The sequence below is a fragment of the Gymnodraco acuticeps genome, unplaced genomic scaffold (genome assembly GCF_902827175.1).
Source record: "Gymnodraco acuticeps unplaced genomic scaffold, fGymAcu1.1, whole genome shotgun sequence".
NCBI lineage: Eukaryota > Metazoa > Chordata > Actinopteri > Perciformes > Bathydraconidae > Gymnodraco > Gymnodraco acuticeps.
In genome coordinates this window covers 1,577,197-1,597,118 of record NW_022990023.1, presented here as the reverse complement: position 1 = coordinate 1,597,118, position 19,922 = coordinate 1,577,197, and the positions used below count along the sequence as shown (strand labels likewise).

The window sequence follows — 19,922 nt, the reverse complement described above, 5'->3', positions numbered from 1 at the left end:
AAAAACCTTTATTTATCCAGGTAAAATCGCATTGAGATCAATGATCTCTTTTTCAAGGGAGACCTGCAGCAGTAGGTTCCACAAGAAGACATAAACAACAAAAGGACATCATACAGCAAAATGTACAGGGATTACAATTTACATATTTAACCACAAGTACAGGTACCAACAGCATCTGATTCTGTAGCATCCAACCGAGCTTTAAAAACATGTAGTGGTACTAGCTTGGTAATTTTCCATTCTTTTTGCAGACTGTTCCATGTTAGTGGAGCTGCACATCTAAAAGCTTTCTTCCCTAAGACAGTCCTAGCACTTGGCACATTTAATAAAACCACAGCATGCGATCTCAGGCAATACGTACTTTCAATTCGCAGAGAGATCAGGGAGCAGATATAAGATGGTAGTTTATCCAACATGGCTTTGTAAATGAAAAAGTACCAGTGACTGAGCCTCCGTACAGTAAGTGATGGCATAACCGCCTTGGTATACAGGGTACAGTGATGCATAAGTGCTTTACAATTTGTCAAAAATCTCAGTGCACTGTGATACGCAGCATCTAACTTGCTCAGGTAATTGGCAGGTGCATTCATATATAACAAATCACCATAATCCAGCACAGGTAAAAAGGTCACAGTGACTAGCCTTTTCCTGGCCTCAAGCGAGAAACAGGACTTATTTCTGTAAAAGAAACCTAGCCTAACCCTCAGCTTTTTAAGCAGGTTATTGACATGAAGTTTAAAAGTGAGACAGTCATCAAGCCAGATACCCAAGTATTTGTAACAGGTAACCACTTCAAGTTGTATTTCTTGCGTAGTTACAATATCCAAAGCAGTGTCTGGTGTATTTTTAGCTTTAGAAAAGAGCATTACCTTGGTTTTATCCACATTTAAAAGAAGCTTTAGTTCAGAGAGCTGAGTCTGAATAATGTTAAAAACAGCCTGTAATTTAACAACAGCCTCGTTAATCGAGGGACCTGCACAGTACATAACGGTATTGTCCGCATAAAAATGTAAGGTTGCTCCTTCGACATTTTCACCTAAACTATTAATATAGATAGAGAATAATAGCGGACCTAAAACTGAACCTTGTGGTACACCATTAGTGATGTTTAACCACTCAGAAGACAGCCCATCAAACTGAACACATTGGGACCTTTCAGAGAGGTAGTTTACAAACCACCCTACTGCATGGCTGGACATGCCTATACTGACCAGCCTTTGCTTCAAAATGCGATGATCAACAGTATCAAAAGCTTTGGATAGGTCAACAAATAGAGCTGCACAACTCTGCTTATTATCTAAAATACTCGTAATATCATTTACCACTTTCATTGTGGCAGTGATGGTGCTATGTTGCTTTCTGAAGCCTGACTGATGTTTAGACAGGATGTCATTGTTACATAAAAACACCTTTACCTGTTCACTCACTAGGCGTTCAAGAACCTTGGCCAGAACTGACAATTTAGAGATGGGTCTATAATTGTTTAATAAGGTGGCCTCCCCTCCTTTTAGTAGTGGCAGGACATAAGCTGACTTCCATACTTTTGGGATTTTGTTCGTGCTGAGGGAGAGGTTAAAAAGAGTAGTATGAGGTGGAGCAATAAAATCTGCAGCTATCTTTAAAAAGAAAGGTTCTACGTTGTCCGGACCAGCCGGCTTTTTAGGATCTAGCTTGGTTAAGACTTCACGAACAACATCAACAGTAAAAGGAGTAAAACTGAAGGGGTTTTCCAGACCACATTGTTCTGAGTCACCGACTGTGGTGTTCACAGAAGCAGAATTAGAAACAGAATGAAACAGAGAGCCACAGGACACAAAATGCTCATTAAAACAATTTAGTATGGTGGCCCTATCCGATATAGTGCCAGATACTGTGGTAAGGCACGGAGGTAGCTCATTACGGATATCACCGGTGGATATCGATTTTATGGCTTTCCAGAATTTTCTAGGGTTGCTCAGGTTCTTTGTGGTAACTGACAGATAATACTTAGATTTAGCACTTTTGACATGTGAAGTGAAGCTATTTCTTAGCTGCCTAAAACGCAGCCATTCTACCTCTGAGCCTGAATTCCTAGCCTTTGCCCAGGCCTTGTTTCTCTCATGTAGGAGAATAGATAATTCAGCAGAAAACCAAGGATTGTCTCGTCCCTTCACTCTAAATTTACGCAGGGGTGCATGTCTATCTATAATTCCCATAAAACCAAGATAAAAATAAGACCATGCGGTTTCTACATCAGCACACAGATCGATTTTTCCCCAATCAAACCCAAACAGATCATGTACAAAACCCTGCTCCACAAAATGTTTTATGTCTCTCTTGATGATAATACGAGGTTTAACCTTTTGGACCTTAGTGTCCCTAATTGTGGCTACAACACAGTCACTCAGATCATTCGCAAATACTCCCACAGCTGAGTATTTATAGGGAACATTAGTTAAAATGAGATCAATTAGGGAGGATTTATTTGGGGACTTAATATTAGGGCGAGTAGGACTGTCAACAATCTGAGTAACATTTAAAGAGATACAAAGGTTTTTAAAATCCTCTGACACTGCAGTTAACCAGTCCCAGTTAAAATCTCCAAGTAGCACTATTTCCTTGTAGTCTAGTTGCGATAAAAGATTTGCTAGCGAAGACAAGGAGTCTTTGACAGCTGAGGGGGGTCTGTAACAGCCCACGACCATGACCTGTTGACCCTTTGCCACTTCTATATTTAAGGCTAAAAATTCAAATTGCTTACTGATAGATTTGGAAACTACAGCGGTTACACTGAACTTATTCTTAACATAAATGGCAACGCCGCCACCTTTATTAGGCCGGTCGGTACGATACACATTAAAACCATTTAAGGCAATGTCAGAGGCCAAAATAGATTTGTTTAGCCATGTTTCTGATAAAACAATGACGTCAGCGTCAGTCGAGCTCGCCCAGATACGGACAAAATCTAGTTTACCTAACAGACTGCGCACATTCAAGTGGATGAAACCCAACCCAGATCTAGCTTTAAAATCAGCAGGAGTAGCGATCTGACTACTACTACTGGGCGGACCAGGGTTAGGTTGTACATTTCCTGACAGTAATAACAAAACAAAAAACAGGCATCTTTTCCTCTTAAGCGACACACATACATTGTCATCTACTTTAGAATCACCGGAAAAGTCTGCGAGAGTGTGATTAGAGCTTAAGAAGCAGTCCTGAAGAACAATCATCGCAGGAAAACAAAAAAGACAAACATATTTTGTTGAGCAGATTGACTGTGACAAGGCAACCGGTAATTGTTTGTGTAACACATCCGAACCTTTGCAGGGGATGCCCACTGCGGGTGGCAGAACAGACCTGAATCCAGTAGACTCCTCAGAATGACTAGAGATCTTCTCATAGTCCAAAATAGTTAACAGGCACAGCAGAATCCCGATATGGGCAATTTTCCCAGACCAGGGAACCGCGATGTTCCTGGAGCAAAATCAGCACAGCAGCAAAGAACAGGCGAAAGCAGCAGCGTGGTATCCCCGGGGTGAAAGCAGGCCTCTGCGACAGCAGAACCAGGACAGGTGGAAAGCAGGCCCCAGCCGTGGTAAAATCCTCCTCCGTACAGCAGCACACGCCCGGTGGAAGCAGGCCAAGCCCGAAGCGTGGATCCACTCCGTCTCTCCGCGACGACTCCGGGGTAAAAACCTCTCCAGTGCAGCCGTGCAGGTGGGAGCAGACCTCCGTAGATCGCAGATCGCAGGCAGCAAACAGGTGGAGCCGCTCCGTCTCTTCGCGACGAGCAGGCCTCCGTAGATCGCAGATCGCAGGCAGCAAACAGGTGGAGCCGCTCCGTCTCTTCGCGACGAGCAGGCCTCCGTAGATCGCAGATCGCAGGCAGCAACAGGTAGAGCTGCTCCATCTCTCCGCGACGTCTCCGGGGTAAAAACCTCTCTAGTACAGCCGAACTCTACAGGTGGGAGCAGGCCTCCGTAGATCGCAGATCCCAGATCGCAGGCAGCAACAGGTGGAGCCGCTCCGTCTCTTCGCGACGAGCAGGCCTCCGTAAATCGCAGATCGCATGCAGCAACAGGTGGAGCCGCTCCGTCTCTTCGCGACGTCTCCGGAGGAAAAACACCTCAGTACAGCCGTACTCACAGGTAGGCCTCCGCAGATCGCAGATAACTAAAACTACTACTTGTATAAGCAGGGATGGCTAAACGTTTGTAAGCAGGAGAGCTAGATGCTAACAGATGCTAACAGGTAGTGCGAGCCTGTAGAAATTGCGACTGCCTCCAATGACGTTGTCGTATCTTACATTCAGTCTTAAAGATCAAATGCAAAGCTTTTTGTATAATTGCCAGTACAATCAAAATCATATAGCTACAACACTATCTAAGATATTGCAGTATTAAAATCGGAGATAATATGAGTCTGGCCAGGGGCGTCGCCTGGACCTGGAAACATTCGGGGCTTAGCCCACAGTGGCGGCGCAACAGTCAAATGTTCTACTGCAAGACTCCCCACACGCACATACACAATTGCGCCATCTGGTGTCACAAACAAAAAGCTTTGTTACAGCAATGGAGTGTGGGAGACTCTCATAGCACGTGAGGATCTCTTGAGGGTAAGGTGCCTGTATTATCTCGGTGGACAAAATGTATGTTTTTATTTTATAAGGACAATAACGTTCTGTTGTGTTTGTTTAGTTTAATGTTAATTGTTTAATGCTCACAGTCACAGCAACATGTTTTTTGTGTGATTGGCTATTTGTTTTATATGATTTATCAACGTGATCATCAATAGCTAATCTGAGCACCAGAACCCAGCTCACGAGTCCTTTGATGCTGTCCATTGAAATGCAGGTATGTGAGTTTTGTACGCCAGTTTATTTATGTTTAATATTTCACATTGCTCCACATGATGCCTCGACTACAAAGTCTTCCATGTTTCTACGCTTCTTCCTCTGTGTCACAGTTTCGGGAATATCAAGATCATTGCACAGGGCCTTGGTCTTGTCATAGACCTCATGTGCTTTCTCGTTACTTTGGTAACTTTTCAGTGTGTTCTCAACTGCTGTTTTGTAATCTACTGCCTGCACCAAGTCAAGTGTTTCTTTCTGCAGGTATTCAAGCAGGCCCTGAGTGGTTGAGAGCAGTGTCTGGAACATGACAAGCATGTAGATGGTACTGCATTTTCAAAGCTTGCTTTCCAGTCCCTTTGCTAGAGGGGCTGAAAGGCTCCCTAAAGTCTTGATCAAAGCAGGAGGTTTTTGACATGCCCAGCGAACAAGTTGTTTGTCCCCTACCTCTAGCTGTTTCTGAAATGTTTGCAATCTCTGATGGTGGAAAGAGATGTGGAGAAGAAAGAGTAGAGACACTCCAGGAGATCAACGCAGGTATGTGAGTTTTGTACACCAGTTTGTATAAGTTTAATGTTTCACATTGCTTGTGAAAAATATACTACCACTATACGATCACTGAAATTTGTTGTTGACTGGACACTTATTTTGTAAAAGAGATAGCATGTGAGGATCTCTTAAGCAATGCAGCTCACGTGTCCTTTTTATATGCTGTCCATTGAAATGCAGGAAAGTAATCACCAGCTCTGAGTGATCTGTTGCCGAGGGGACACTACACCGGAGTTACATAAGCAGAGACAAAGTGCTATTTTGGGGGGAACTCACCTCCTCTGGGGTCCCCCAGGAAGACTTTTTTTAAATACTGAAGTTAAAAGCATCAATCTTGTGCACTTTGAGAGCAACATCAAGAGATATGGATACATCTCTCAACACCCATATGTCAAAAATAAATCTCAGAATCAGAAACGGGTTTATTATTTAAAAACACTTCATTTTCCAATTAAATCATAAACTGTCAATTTATTAGAAGTTGTTAGTAATCAGATTAAACAGAAAAAAGGGATGGAAGGAGGAAATAATAATCCCTCATCTCTTGCTGTTTGCGGTTGAAATGATCTCTTTTGCTGGCCAAACATGCTGGATGGAAAGCAGTGATGTCTCCCTTGCCTTGGCCCTGTATCTGCAGTCCCTAAATCAGTCATGTTACTCATTGACTCTTGTCTGTTGTCTGTTCTGGTGTTCCTGTTCGTTGTTGTCTCCATTGTCGTTCTTGTCTGTTGTATCTCCTTCTTGTGTGTCCTTTCTCCTGTTCTCCTTTCTTCATCCTCTACTCTGTTTGGCTCATCTGTGATGACTGTGTAGGTAAACACAAACAAGTATGTAAGTCAATCAGTTTCCAGCTCTGTCAAATAAATGAATTTCAAGATACACACATTTGTCTTCATTAAAATGAGTGTCACCACACTGTCACAAAATGTAATACTAACCAATTGAAAATAGTTAAATTGACATCTCTTGTAGATATCACTGTTAGAGTAGTTATCTGCCAATAGGACAGAATCATTCCTATACAAATGCAGTTTGAGTAATTCACTTAATATATTTACTTAAAACTTTAATATAGTCATTTTCACTTAATACTCTAATATAGTCATCTTTCTGCTTTCAACACTAAGGAAAGCTGTACAATTTGACATGATAATGAGGAAAAAAGGCCTCCGACAATGCAGATCATTTTTTGATCATATCAATTTTAAGATGGGGGTCAAGGCTTAATATTTGGGAGCATATATCCCTTGCTCCCTTTCAGGAGCCCCACTGGATTGGCTTTGATCTGAAATATTTGTATAAAAAGCTTGTTAGCTGGCTGTCCATCTCATAATGTACACATAGAAACTAGCTGTCAATAGGAAATATCAATCAGAAGAATTATATTATCATGCAAAATCTGTCACAAAAAGAGGTTGCACATTTAAATGCAGGTGTTGTTATGGCAACGTCAGTGGCCAGACAGCCACATGTACTGCTGCAAATACGTTCAAACATGCTGTCGACATGTAAAGCAGTGGCAACTATGCCACCATTTCAGCTGACTTTTTCTCAGAAATACTGTCACATAACATCCATATATTTCAGTGCTAGGTTGATGCTTAGCTAAGCTAACTATGAAACACGACAGGACTCAGGAATCAGGATCAACTGTGTAATGTAAGGTAGCTTCTAGCTTCATGTCGAACACAGACAGTAAGTCAACATTTCCCAGAGAGCTTTCTTTGAAATCACCAAGTAACGCTAAAAAACACAACATTTAGATTGTATGACAAAGTGTTTATTTAATATATCTGGCTAGCTATAGCTACTTGCTAACGGTTTAGCTTACCCGCGCGATTCAAAGTAACGTCAACGTAGCTATAATTTATGCTTTGCTTACATGTTCGCATAACTTGTAAGTTTACTGACAGGTACATACCTTGTTCACCTGGCTCAGGTGGTGGCTCTGGGGTTGTTGTGTGAGCCACCACTTGAGAATTGCCGTCTTTTTTATTAAAGAAATGTCTAATGTCCATCTTCAGAATCTCCGCGTCCGGGGCTGACAGTTTAAAGTTTAAACATTGTCACAGAGGAGAGGTACGTACCTGTCAGCCAATAAAACACGTGTATTTCCATGCAACTCTCTGATTGGTCTGGTGGCGTCGTCTTGCCTCTGTGTTGCATTCACTGAACATGGGAAATTACAATTCTGCCGTCCGTCCTATAGGTAAAGTAGGTTAATGTATTATATTATTGAGGGAGAATTTGTCCGGGGCTAAAGAAAAAACATCCGGGGCTAAAGCCCCGGATGCCTACCCCAGGCGACGCCCCTGAGTCTGGCAATGCGCAATATTAATTTTGTTCAACCCCCAACACCAAGTCCGACGATTTATTTTCTCCGCCGCTCCTCCGCAAGATGGCGGCGCGTGACGTCAGATGTGCCAAACATATTTCCACCTGGCTTATCAATCACAGCGGCTTCCGCCGATAGTACAACTTGTTTCGTCTATCATGTCTGATTCTGAGTAGACTATAGACTCAAAGCTTTAGGAATCCAAACTATAACATATAATAAGTACCCTGTATCAAGATTGATGCAAAACAAGTGAAATTTGACCTTTTTAGAGAGGTTTAGACAAATAAATTCCAGGCGGACTCACCTCACAAGGACGAGGTGGATGGGAATTTGTTCAATGCCTAACATATTTCCACCCGGCTTATCATGTCTGATTCTGAGTCGGAGGCCACCCAATATCTGGAGTATGTTGTCGACATCCAACCCTATCTCTACGAGCCTCTGATGTCGAAGAGGAAATACAAGGAAACGTCACTTGATATCACCGATGAAAGTGCTGATGGTGATGATTCAAGTTCGCCATCTGAGGAAGAGGCCGAGGGTGCTGAGAATTGGTGTAGATGTGGAAACTGCCAGACCATGCCTACAAGCCGAGAAAACAAGTGCTGCCACAACTACGGTTCCCTTATTACTTATCCTAGCTCCACATCCAACACATTGTTTATGATCGTAAAGACACATAATCTAACGGTGCCCACCTCTATAAGCAATACAACTTAATAAAACTGCAATTCCGTTATCTGCGTTATCTGCTGTGCTCCGTGCGCTTTGAAATCTAATCAAAAGTTGTTTACCTCAATTCTTTGGCGTTTCTGCATCGCCCGGCTCTTTCGTTCTTTCAGTGGTTTCTTGTGCTGAAATATGGAGGGGACGGCTCCGGGTTTCAGCCTCCGACATACTATTAATGCTTCTGCACCAACAGACTTGATGATAGCAGGATCAACCTCGTATGCATCACACGTGAAGTGGTCAGAACACAACCTGCTCCATTTTGTCGGTTGCCAGCCAACACATTTTTTGCGGATGATTTGGTCTTTGGGAAATACATGAAAAACTCTCCCAGATCCCGCACCGTTCGTACAACAAAAAGCACAACAATAACCCATGTTAATTCAGTTTTCTTGTCGAAAAACTTGACCGAGACTGCCGAGTCGGGATGTTTGGTCCAGAGACTGTTTGGCATGTATGACGTCACGCGCGCGGAGGCTGCTGGGGAGGTCATGTCAGAAATTCAGACGGCTTTGGGTCAAGTTTTGTATCAATAAAAAGCTTTTTTTCGGGTGTATTATCTCGATTTACATTTTTTTTTAAATACAGGCAGTCTTAAAAACAAAATTTCTATAAAAATGTAGTATATTTGGAAGCTTTGCATTTGATCTTTAAGGATGCCTGAGTTTGATCGTATGAGCAAGCTAAAGCAGTCAGAGGAAGGTGAACATGCACAAAGGCCTGAGGTTGTATGGGTTTGAATGTCTTTCGTAGCTTGAGGGGACAGAGGTCTTTAGAGGAATACTTCTTCCCAAATGTGTGTTTACTTCACCGTTTTCAAGCACATCACTTCTCAGTTCTGGCTCTGAATCATTGACAAACCTGACTGTGGGTTTAATGATGAAGTTACCAAATATTATTGTTATGCATGCCACAGTTTCATACTTGTTCCAATGGTAAGTGTTTATTTTTTTATTTTAAACGATACCTTTTTGACTGTGAGAGATTTCACTGTGTGAATAACAACAGTGAAGTACTGCAGTCATTGTATTAATCTTACTTGAGCTTCATGACGTTTTAAAGAGTTGAATAGAGATGAAGAATGTATGTTTGTAAATAGGATCAATAAGGATTTGAGGTATTTTTTAGATAGCGTTTTAAACTTGAGCCGAATTTCTGCCGTTCTGATAAAAAAAAAATTGAAATTAAAGTGTCATAAGGAAAATAGTTGCTAGGAAACACAATTGTTGTAATTTTGTACCCATATGTTTATATTTGAATCTGTAAACAGGTCTATGGAAGTTCAGATGTCATATTCAATAGTTGCATATGAACAGTTTGCTGTTTTTGGAAACAAAGACCTTCAGACTTGAACATGTATAGCCCTCCAGTGGATCTCTCATTCAAAGACATCAGCAGTGTAACAGGTAAGCTTTACTACTGATCATATATGGTATTCTATATATTTCCAGAGTTCTCATTGAGACTTAGCCTTCCTGTTATAACTGTGATGCTTAATGTATCACATGGCTTACATTATTAATGGCAAGGTGTTATTTTTAGCCCACCTGCTTTTTTATTTAATGAAATCCTGTAGCAGAGTTCTTCCTTGACATGTGGGTCATTATTTCACATGTTAGGTAACGTACTGATTGAAAGTGTATTGTCCATGTGCTGCCACATATGAGACACAATGGGATGAATAAGACACCAAAGAAAGACATCACTGTTGAATTATTTGACTGAAAATGTACTCAAGTGTAATGAGCGCATACTGACACCAATACATCATCTTAAATTAAGAGTTAGTAGCAATTTATTATTTTGATTACTGGCTTTTACTTTACTACTGTTGTGTTCAATGACTGTTTTATAATGCTGCTCCTTTATTTTTTTTACCATGGATGTGTACAGACATTTTTTAAAACATGTGCTTGCCTTTTTATTTATAATGTTAGTCTACTAATTATATTTCTGTCTACACCGTCCCTTTGCTTTAACAATGCACATTTCCCCACTGTGGGACTAATTATTCTGATTCTGATATACAAGTACTCAAGAAAAGCTTCACTTGCACTGTAAATGCTTTATTTGTGGTTAAGGTGCGTTGGCGGAGGTACCCAGAAGTGGTCTGCGCCCTCTAAAACCCAACTCCAAGGGGAAGTATTCGAGCCACAGTTTCCGTCTCAGTAACAACAACATCCCTGACCTGGTCGGCCTCCAGTTCATGCTCGGACACTTTCTGGCTCAACCGTTGAAGCTCGGCTGGCTTGACCTCTCGTTCAACAAAATCACATGCATAGAGCCGGTGAGGGCTTCTCTCTTTGCTTGCTTCAATGTGCTTTACCATGTTTATGAGCTTACTCCCTTTATGTATTTGCTTGTTGACCCACGATCACATAGAAACAGACTCATTTATTGTCATTATTGTCATTTCCAAGTCAAAGTCAACTTTATTGTCAATCTTTCAGTTTGTGTATACAGACAGAGCGATCGAAATCCCGTTTCCCACAATCCCGAATACAAATATATATAAAAATATGTATATCCTATATATACACATGTATACATATGCACACATTAAGATAAAAGCACAACAATCAATATATACAAAATAACAGTCACTTCAATATCTTTGGGAATGTACATTAGTGCAAGATTGTCCATAGCAGTGTAAAAAGTGTCTGGTGCTGGATTTGAGTGTCTGAGTGTGTGGGGGGTGTTATAGTCCAGTGGGGGCAGGGGGAAGAGGGGGGAGGGAGGGGAGAGAGTTCAGCCTCGTGACAGCCTGGTGGAGAAACTGGGCTTGGTATTGTTTGTTTATCTTCATTTTCACTCTCTTCCCAGAATGCTATGAGTTCTACAACCTTATTTATGCATCTACAGATTTTCTAATTTAATTTTAAAACGTACTTGGCTGAGTGGATTTGTGTTCCAGGTTTTGTGCGAGCTGCGAGAACTGCGTGTCTTGTACCTTCACGGCAACGCCATCTGGAACCTGCCAGAGGTAGACAGGCTGGGGGAACTGCCGTATCTACACAGCATCACGCTTCATGGAAATGCCATCGATGAAAACAAAAACTACAGGTGGAAACCTCATTTTCTTTCATTTACACAGGTTTGCTCCCAACCACACTTAAACACACAAACATGTTCTGTTTGGCTGCAAGAAGTGACTGTTTCTGGGTCATAAAAACGGCTACATCTGGAACAAATCAGAAAGAGATAACAACTAATGCAAAGTCAAGACAATGCTACTTTTTACTACTTTTGTGTAGTCCAACAGTCCAACAGTAGATACATCTGAGGGGTCATAAGATGATTAATGGGCATTTCCCACTGAAATAAAGTGCAGTAGGTGAATAGAGGAGAATTAAATCAAAATACTCAAGTATCCTGCTCCTATTTGCAACACACACACATACACACAGAAGGAAGATCACCATTCATTGGTTGGATTTGTCATGAATTCACCTTAATAACTTAATAGCTTTGCTTAGACCGAAATATATCTTTGTTATAAACATGTTACAGTATGTCTGTTTATAATCTAGAGGGACACATGAAGCCCTATATTTAATTTGATGTGTGAATGTGTGTGTTTTTAGGAATCGTGTGATTTCTGCCCTGCCTCATCTGAAGAAGTTGGATTACAGTTCTGTAACTTGCGACGAGCGACGCATGGTAAACGCCTGGCATCAAGGCAGCAAACATGGCGGGAACACCAAGCAGAGTCCTCAGTGACAGTCACCAATGAATGAATCGTTCATTAAATGAATCAATTTTCAACCTGCAGGCGAAACTACTTCAGACTTAAATATTTTCTTTCTCTAAAATCTTTTCATCCTTTTGAATTATTTATTTCCATGATGCCAGTAAAGCTTGCTGAAATTAAATATGTTGGCTTCTCTTGGGAGATACAATTATGTGGCAAAAAGATTAAGTTATTGGTCACCTGAGCTGTATCTGAAATATATTAACCGTGGATATATTCATTTATACTGGACACAGTAATTTCATGTGAACGGAGGATAGGTCACTGCAAGGCAATCAGAACCCAATTTACAGAAAGAACCACACACACAAATAACACAAATAGGAATGGGATATATTCAGTTTACATTGTTAACAGCTTTGGGTCTCTGCTATTACTGTCTGGTCTTGTTAGAGAGGAAATATAGACGATAAATCAGCCCCGAGGCAGATTTAACTGGCTGTCCTCCAGGCTCTATGTGACGCAGAATCCTATATCGTTGTTTCCCCCTGCAAAATCTTTAATTGCTCGGATGGAAATGCCCCTGAATCAGCATTTAGACTCAATGGCTAATGAATCCAATACCAATGAAATGGTTTATAACTAAATGTAAACCTATTTACCTTATTATAATTGATAATGTGAAGTAATCATCTTTCAGAGTCAGTATTCAGATCTCAGTTTCCTTTGAAACCCGTAGTAACATGGGTCTTTTGAAAGGCATTTAAGACCATGTATTTCAAACTGTGCAGTGAAGCCAATATGAATGGGATCTATCCATCAGGGCGGCAGCTGCTCTCAGCGGGGGGGCTCTCTTTGAGCGCTTGAGGAAACGCTTGTATGCACTTTACAGATTTTGACAAATGGTTAGCTACTGTACATAGATCTAACTAATTCTGTGATATTTTAGATGTGCTTCTCATTTATACATATTGAAGGCTTTAGTGAGGTGCAATGCATTGAGTTGTAGATAATGTAGCTGCAATGTAAATACACTTCCTAGTTTTCTAATGAATAGGCATCTCATCACAGCTGTAATTATGTGGTTTAAAGTAAATGTTCCTTGGTTATTTCAAATTGATAGTCTTCATAGCACTGCAATATAAAGACTGAGAATAATGCCAGCTTCATGCTCATGCTGTTGCTGTAATATCTGTATTATTTTGCCTAACCACGCTTACGTAAAGTTAGCATAAGCCTAAAGAATATGATCTTTATAACCCTGCGATACAGGCAGAATAATTTCTCAATTGTTGATTCAGTCTTTTCTCTCACTTTCACAGTGAGTTTGCCGTAGTGTTGTAAAATCTATATCGTTTGGGCTAACCTTTCTCCAGAGGACAAGCGAGACAGCACTCAGGTAAAGTTCGCTATAGCTTTCTTAAGATGGTGCTACTTTTATTTTATCAATGATAAAGCCCCACATGAATAGAGCATTTACAGGCGTGCAATATACGGGCTCAAAAGTTCCCAAAGGTCACATTTCAACAGTTAGCCCGAGGCTAATATTGAATTTATTGTGGTAACATCTGTATTGTTCCGGCTACGTTTTACTCCAGAGGAGAAGAGAGACAGTTCTTGGATGAAGTTAGCTCACTTAAGAACGTGCTACCCTTTGTTTTATCAGGGATAAAGACCAAGTTGACCTGCTGTGGAGTAAAGTGTTCCCTTTTTCAACAGAGAATACTTTAAATAACTCTCTTGTATCAGCAGGATTTACTGCCCAGAGTCATTTCAGCCTCTGGGTTATCTTCTATGCTTCACAACACTGCCAGTTATAACTTACTTTCACACATATTCTGATGCATATTTTCTTGTATAACACATCATACACATACAGAACCTTTCTGAATTTAAAAACATCGATAGTATATTATTTCCGCTCTGACTTGTTTACAGACTTATATCAGAATAATAATAACTAATTTATTTTTACCTCTGTTCTCAAACTGCAGAAAATCTTTATCACTAGTTTACTAAGTTTTAATATCACACTTCTACCCTACAAAAGGCAATAAAGTCATCTTTTGCTATTTTTTTCTAGTCTAAAGTCTAAATAAAGAGGAATAGCAATCAAAGGTGTTTAGAAAAAATAGAAAACATGAAACCGTGATCTACCTTTACAGATTTTACCATCATTCATAGCATGCAAAGATAATGATAATGTATGACTATGACTGGGGTTCAATATCAATTAGAAGGTAGTTATTAATCAATATGTCACATTTCTTATCTCATAACTTTTAATAAACAGCTGTGCCAATCACAGCACTGCATCAGGTGCATGACTCACCAGATTGAGCAGAGGGAGTTCACACCATGAGGGAACATAATATTGTTCTTCTAAAGATCAAGGTGCAAATATAATGCACCACAACGAGAGGCCAGAAGGCAGCACACCTGTCCCGGTGACTGATGGAGATGTTTTGGCCTAGTCTCACAGTGCGATTGCATGACTGTGGTCACAAACACATTACCATTAGGTGTAGAGCAGCTGGCACGAGCCACAGCCAAGTTACCTGTTTTACCTTTCCTCCCCAAAACAGCACAGTGTGTGCCACGGCAGCATGACAGCATGACAATGTTATGGTGAAAAGGAGAGCCCAGAACAGATCTGCCAAAAAACAGATGTCCTTGTGGTAGAGAAGCAAAAATAGCTACACATACTTGGCACTTGAATGTGGTAACATTCAACGAAAACTCATGTATACCAAATCGTTTCTTTACAATCTGGCGACAGAAATAGTGAGTAGATGTGTCCATTAATGTTCACATAAACAGGTAGATTTATATACTTTATTTTACAATGTTAATATACCGTTTGCAACCCGGCCAATGCTGAAAATAATCACATTTCAACTAGAAACTCCAATCTTAGCGCGATGATAAAAGCTATAGTTAAACACCCAGAAGTATATATGAGTAGGCAGATTTCTTTACCTACCGATATAGTTTATTAGAAAGACATTTTTTTTAATCCCAATCTCTCCAACTTTCTTTTTGCCTCCATCAGCAGGTCTCTTTTGCCGGGTCTTCACATTTACGGTTGTTCTACCACCTGCCGTTTTCATTACCTGTGGATTTCTTGGCAAAATGCCCTCTGGTAAGCAGGAATGCCCTTTTTATGTCTAGGGCTTTTATTGTGAAAGATAACACCGGAAGGATGAAGCTGGAATATACTGCCGTTGAAAATGTGGTAGGAATAAAGAGTTTGAAGTCTGTTATTATATTTTACTATCGTTTTACTACCTCGTTATTTCCTCTTCCTTTGTGTGCCATAAATGGAGCCGTAATTTCTTCAGGAGATGGCAAGTCAGACATCATTTTATCCTGATTAAAGGAAACTTCTAAACGGTGATATTGTCACATTTCTATAGCTAGTAAATTGTGCAATACATTTTTACTTCATATTGATAATTTAAAGGTCCCCTATTATACTGTTTTTCATCAATATATTATAGTTCTCAGATATATACAAAACATGTCTCTGAAGTGTTCTCCCCACGCCCCACTGAGAGATATTTGGTTAAAAAGAACACAATGGTGCTCTAGGAGGAGATTCAGGTGATAAGGTGGGGGGGTTACCTTGGTTGGTGATTGGCTAATGGTTACACAAGCCATCATGACATCATAAAGTGGCCAAAATCTGATGAGCTAATTTTCAAACAGGTTTTTATATAAATGGATCTGGACATGGATAATGGATCTCTTTACACATAGGGGACACATATTTTGGATTTTGCATAATAGGTGACCTTTAAAGCACAACATGTGTCTATTGCCCCTTTACATTAAATGAAACATGAGGTTTTTCCTTCCAAGATGAACCCGTTTCCCACTCTGGCATGCAGTCCTTTGATATCCGGAAAGTTGGATCCACTCCCTGGTATATTGCACCATGAGAGCACACAGGCCTGAGCCATTGTGGATAAGTGGTCACTCTCACCAAAGCCACACGCATATTGTAAGAAGGAAAATATGTCTTTCTTACCCCTGCCTTAGGGAAATATCAAAGCTATCATCTATACAAAAGGACAGGGGAGAACCTCACCTGGCACCATGTGGCTTTTGATGTGGTCTGAGCATGGACAGCACATGCACAAATCCCAGTAATCCTCAACACGGAAACTGTATTGCACCTCTTGATCGTCACTGACACACCCCCTGCTGGGCCGCTCCTCCTACTAGCTGCAGTTTTTCTTTGCTCTATTCAGCGGATGTGACTTCACTACAGGACACAGGCGGTGTTTATTAGGAATTCTGCTCGTCAAGAGTGAAAGCTCAGGCAGTTATATTTTCCGGTTCGGGAGGGAATCCAGCTCGAGAGTCATAAAAGACGGAGTCCAGAGAGTGTTATTTCACGGGCCCAGATGTGTTGAATAAATCATTTTCCCAGACCTAATTAAACACTTACTGCCTTGCCCTGCTAAGCTATTAACATCTGCTCCACCAAATGCACTAGGAAGGGCTCCAGCACAACAGGAATTTGACAATGGCAGGAAGACAAATTCAATTGTTTTCTTTCATGTTATTCTTCCCTTTTTCATTTTCTGTTCAAATCCTGCTCTGTCTGTAATTGTCTCGGTGTGTCTGCTGCTCTCTTCATTGATGAATGAATCTGCTTTACTGCTCCTGCTCTTAAACAGAATACATATTACAAAACCTATGCTGACACCTGGTCTCATTCTATTTTTCGGCTTTTCACAGGTTCAAGAACTGACTGATATTCATTCATAGAAAATAGGACGATGCATGCTTTCATGTATATAGACAAAAGCCTGTACACTCAGTGTTATCACACAGTGGAAGTGAGTTCACTGTGTGATAATGTGCCTAAGAAGAACAAATTAGGAGAAGTCAACTTCTTAGATGTGGTAAAGAACAGTGTGAACTATACAGCCTGTATCACATTCAGAGCTGAGTCATATAATCAATCTGGTTGTGTGAATGTGATGTTGTGGAGCAGGGGAGTGTCGGAGCCTGAGGAAAGAGCTGCTCTGTGGTCTGGTGGCAGTGGACACTCTATATAACTGTCCAGATGGCAGCGGGGTGAACAGGCTGTGGCTGGGGTGGGAATTGTCTTTTAGTAGCCTTTGTGCAGGCAGCTCATCTCATGAATGACGTAAAGATTGGTAGTTGGATGCCATGATTCTGTGGGCAGTGTTGACTCACTGCAGAGTCCTAATGTGCACACCCTATACATCCTATATCTATATCGTTTGTTTTGTTTATGGTCAGGGTGATTTATATAGCTCTTATATATATCGTAAAATAAGATTTTGGCAAAGGAATTTAACATTATTAAAGAGACTATTTTAATTTGGGAGGGTTTCCCTTTCTTGTAGTGGGTCTTATCGTTTTTTGTGCATTTTAAATGGTCTGCAAAGGTTAAAATCCCAAAGTTCCCTCGAGAGACACACACTCCCCTGTGCCTCAAATGCTCCGATTGGATTATGTCGTTTCCTTCTGTAACATACACATCACTATGTTACACACACCGTTCTATTGGCTAATGCTCAAACAGATTTACGTGATAGGCTAAGGGACGGGATATCTCTAAATGGTTGACCAATCTCAATAAAGCCAACCAGCTAACCAATCAGAGCAGACTGGGCTCTGGTTTCAGACAGAGGTGCTGCAGCACAGGCAGTATGAGACAAATAAAGACGTTTTTAAACATTAAAGCATGGAGACATGTCACAGTAGAGGCACACAATAGAATAATACTAATCTTACCAGTAGTAGGTCAGCACATCCACATATTTGAGTTGCGGGCACTTCACTTTTATATAATATACTTTATGTAGGATTAGAGCTTTTGTGTGACAGTGGAAGGGGCAGATAACCTTGGTAAATAAATGTTTATAAAAACAAAAGGCTGTGACAAAAGGCAGCCGTGCACTACAGTGTTTCTACTTTCTATGTTGTCAAGGAAGTGTAAAGAGAATTTCACCTTTCAGGATCAAAAGAATCAGAAAATCAATTGTGCATCCTCAGTTATGTGATGGTGCCTCAAACAAGCAGACACTCAGGCTTTGTGTCTCACTTTTAATTTCCTTAAAAGCTCTATCAGATAAGCAGAATGCCATCTACGACTAATTGTACCAACTCAGCTTAACATTAATAATCAGTGAAGGATAATCCGTTTTTGTTCCTTCTTGTGCTTCGTCAGAGAAGACAAACGTCTCTTGTGCTGGTGGCTTGTCATGATTAGTTCAGGCCTGCTGATCTTGGCTGCCATTCCCTGAGCTCAATAGGATTTGGTGTAATCCCATGGAGCAGAGCAGATGGACACACAAGTAAGATCACAGTGGTATAGGGGCTATAATTGGCCTGGCCCTCTGTCTACAAACCCCTTTTACTGGTAGTCATTTCAATCCTTTGATTATGTAATCAGATTTAAAATTAGGGATTGTCTGTCGCTGTTATGGTTGGGCAGATCCATTTCAAACCAGCAGGGACATTTCATTCAGAAAAAGTAGGTGGTATTGGGCGTTACATACAGAAAGTAACTATCATGTAATCCCATTAAGCAGATGGACAGGTAGTTCAGTCATACAGGACCATAAACTAGTCGGGCTCCATCCATCATATCCTGAACTTTGCCATTAAATTACAAAATAAAGAAAGTAATTACTAAATGCACTTTAATATCGCTGAGCAGAAGGCCGTCTTAAAGCTATCACTCTTCCTATCACATATTTTATTAGCAGAAGATAAAGCCCTGAATGGTAACTAATTGTGGTTGAGCTGCATTATTATAGCCGCAGTGGCGTGCTCCATTACTGCTCTCTGGGATTGTGCATCACTGCGACTTTTAATAATGGCCATTTCTCATGGTAATAATGAGAAGAACTCTTTTGGCGATTTCCAGGTGACACGTCTTAGTTAAGAAGAGGAATGGGAACAACTTTGTGTTTCAAGCATACTCAGTATACATCTAAAGCACCACTTACAGCCAATTCATCATAACTTCTTGGAAAGACAATGTCACCTAGTGTCAAGATTGCATTCATTGCTGAGTAACTATTTACATGTTTTGATTGTATTGGCAATAAAGACCACTAGATGTGGAAGTAAATCTTGAAATCTTGACTCAATTTGAGGTATTACCCCTTCATTAAATGTACTTCTTTACCAAGATGGGCACAAAGTTAATATTTAATGTTTTTGTAGTTTACGTCTATGCTATGATGATACGCTTTCTTTTATAAGGGCCAATATGCAGTTTGGGGAAGTACTGTACAATGGCTCAGAAAATAAATAACCCTTTGCATTTGACTAGAAAGTAATCTCCTTTCAAAACAAACAGTGAACAGATCAGCCGGCTGAGAGAAATCTTCATAATATAAATATGGTGAAAGCTCCAGAGCAGCGGGATTACACAAACGTCTTCTACACAAACTTCAGAGACTCATTCATCCACGTTGAGGATATAATCAACTTTTTTTGCAGGAGTTCAGTATTTCTCTCCAAATGTACATATTCAATGTAATTACTTTAAGCCAGCGTGTGCCCTGCATCTCCCCTGTGCCAATAGACTCATTGCAACAATTATTTGTAGGAACCACACATTTTGAAAAGGCTGCCATTTAGATAATTACGCTTTATTTAGACAATATAGTCTAAATGTTGAGCAAAATATGAGGTTATACATGTCGTTTCCCTTCTTGGTTTGTATGTGGAATTCTTCTTATAGGATGTCTGTGTGCCAGTATGTTGGCGCTAGAGAGCTCCTCATCTCA

The 19,922-nt window shown here is 40.5% G+C and overlaps 1 protein-coding gene across 1 annotated transcript; it reads left to right on the top strand.

Moving 5' to 3' along the window:
- The first annotated feature begins 9,798 nt into the window (after window positions 1-9,798).
- On the top strand, window positions 9,799-12,167 carry LOC117544819 (leucine-rich repeat-containing protein 51-like). Its single transcript, XM_034214275.1, has 4 exons — window positions 9,799-9,850; window positions 10,526-10,731; window positions 11,362-11,510; window positions 12,032-12,167. Exons 1-4 carry the CDS (start codon window positions 9,799-9,801, stop codon window positions 12,165-12,167), a joined length of 543 nt encoding a protein of 180 aa, XP_034070166.1.
- The last annotated feature ends 7,755 nt before the right edge of the window (window positions 12,168-19,922 follow it).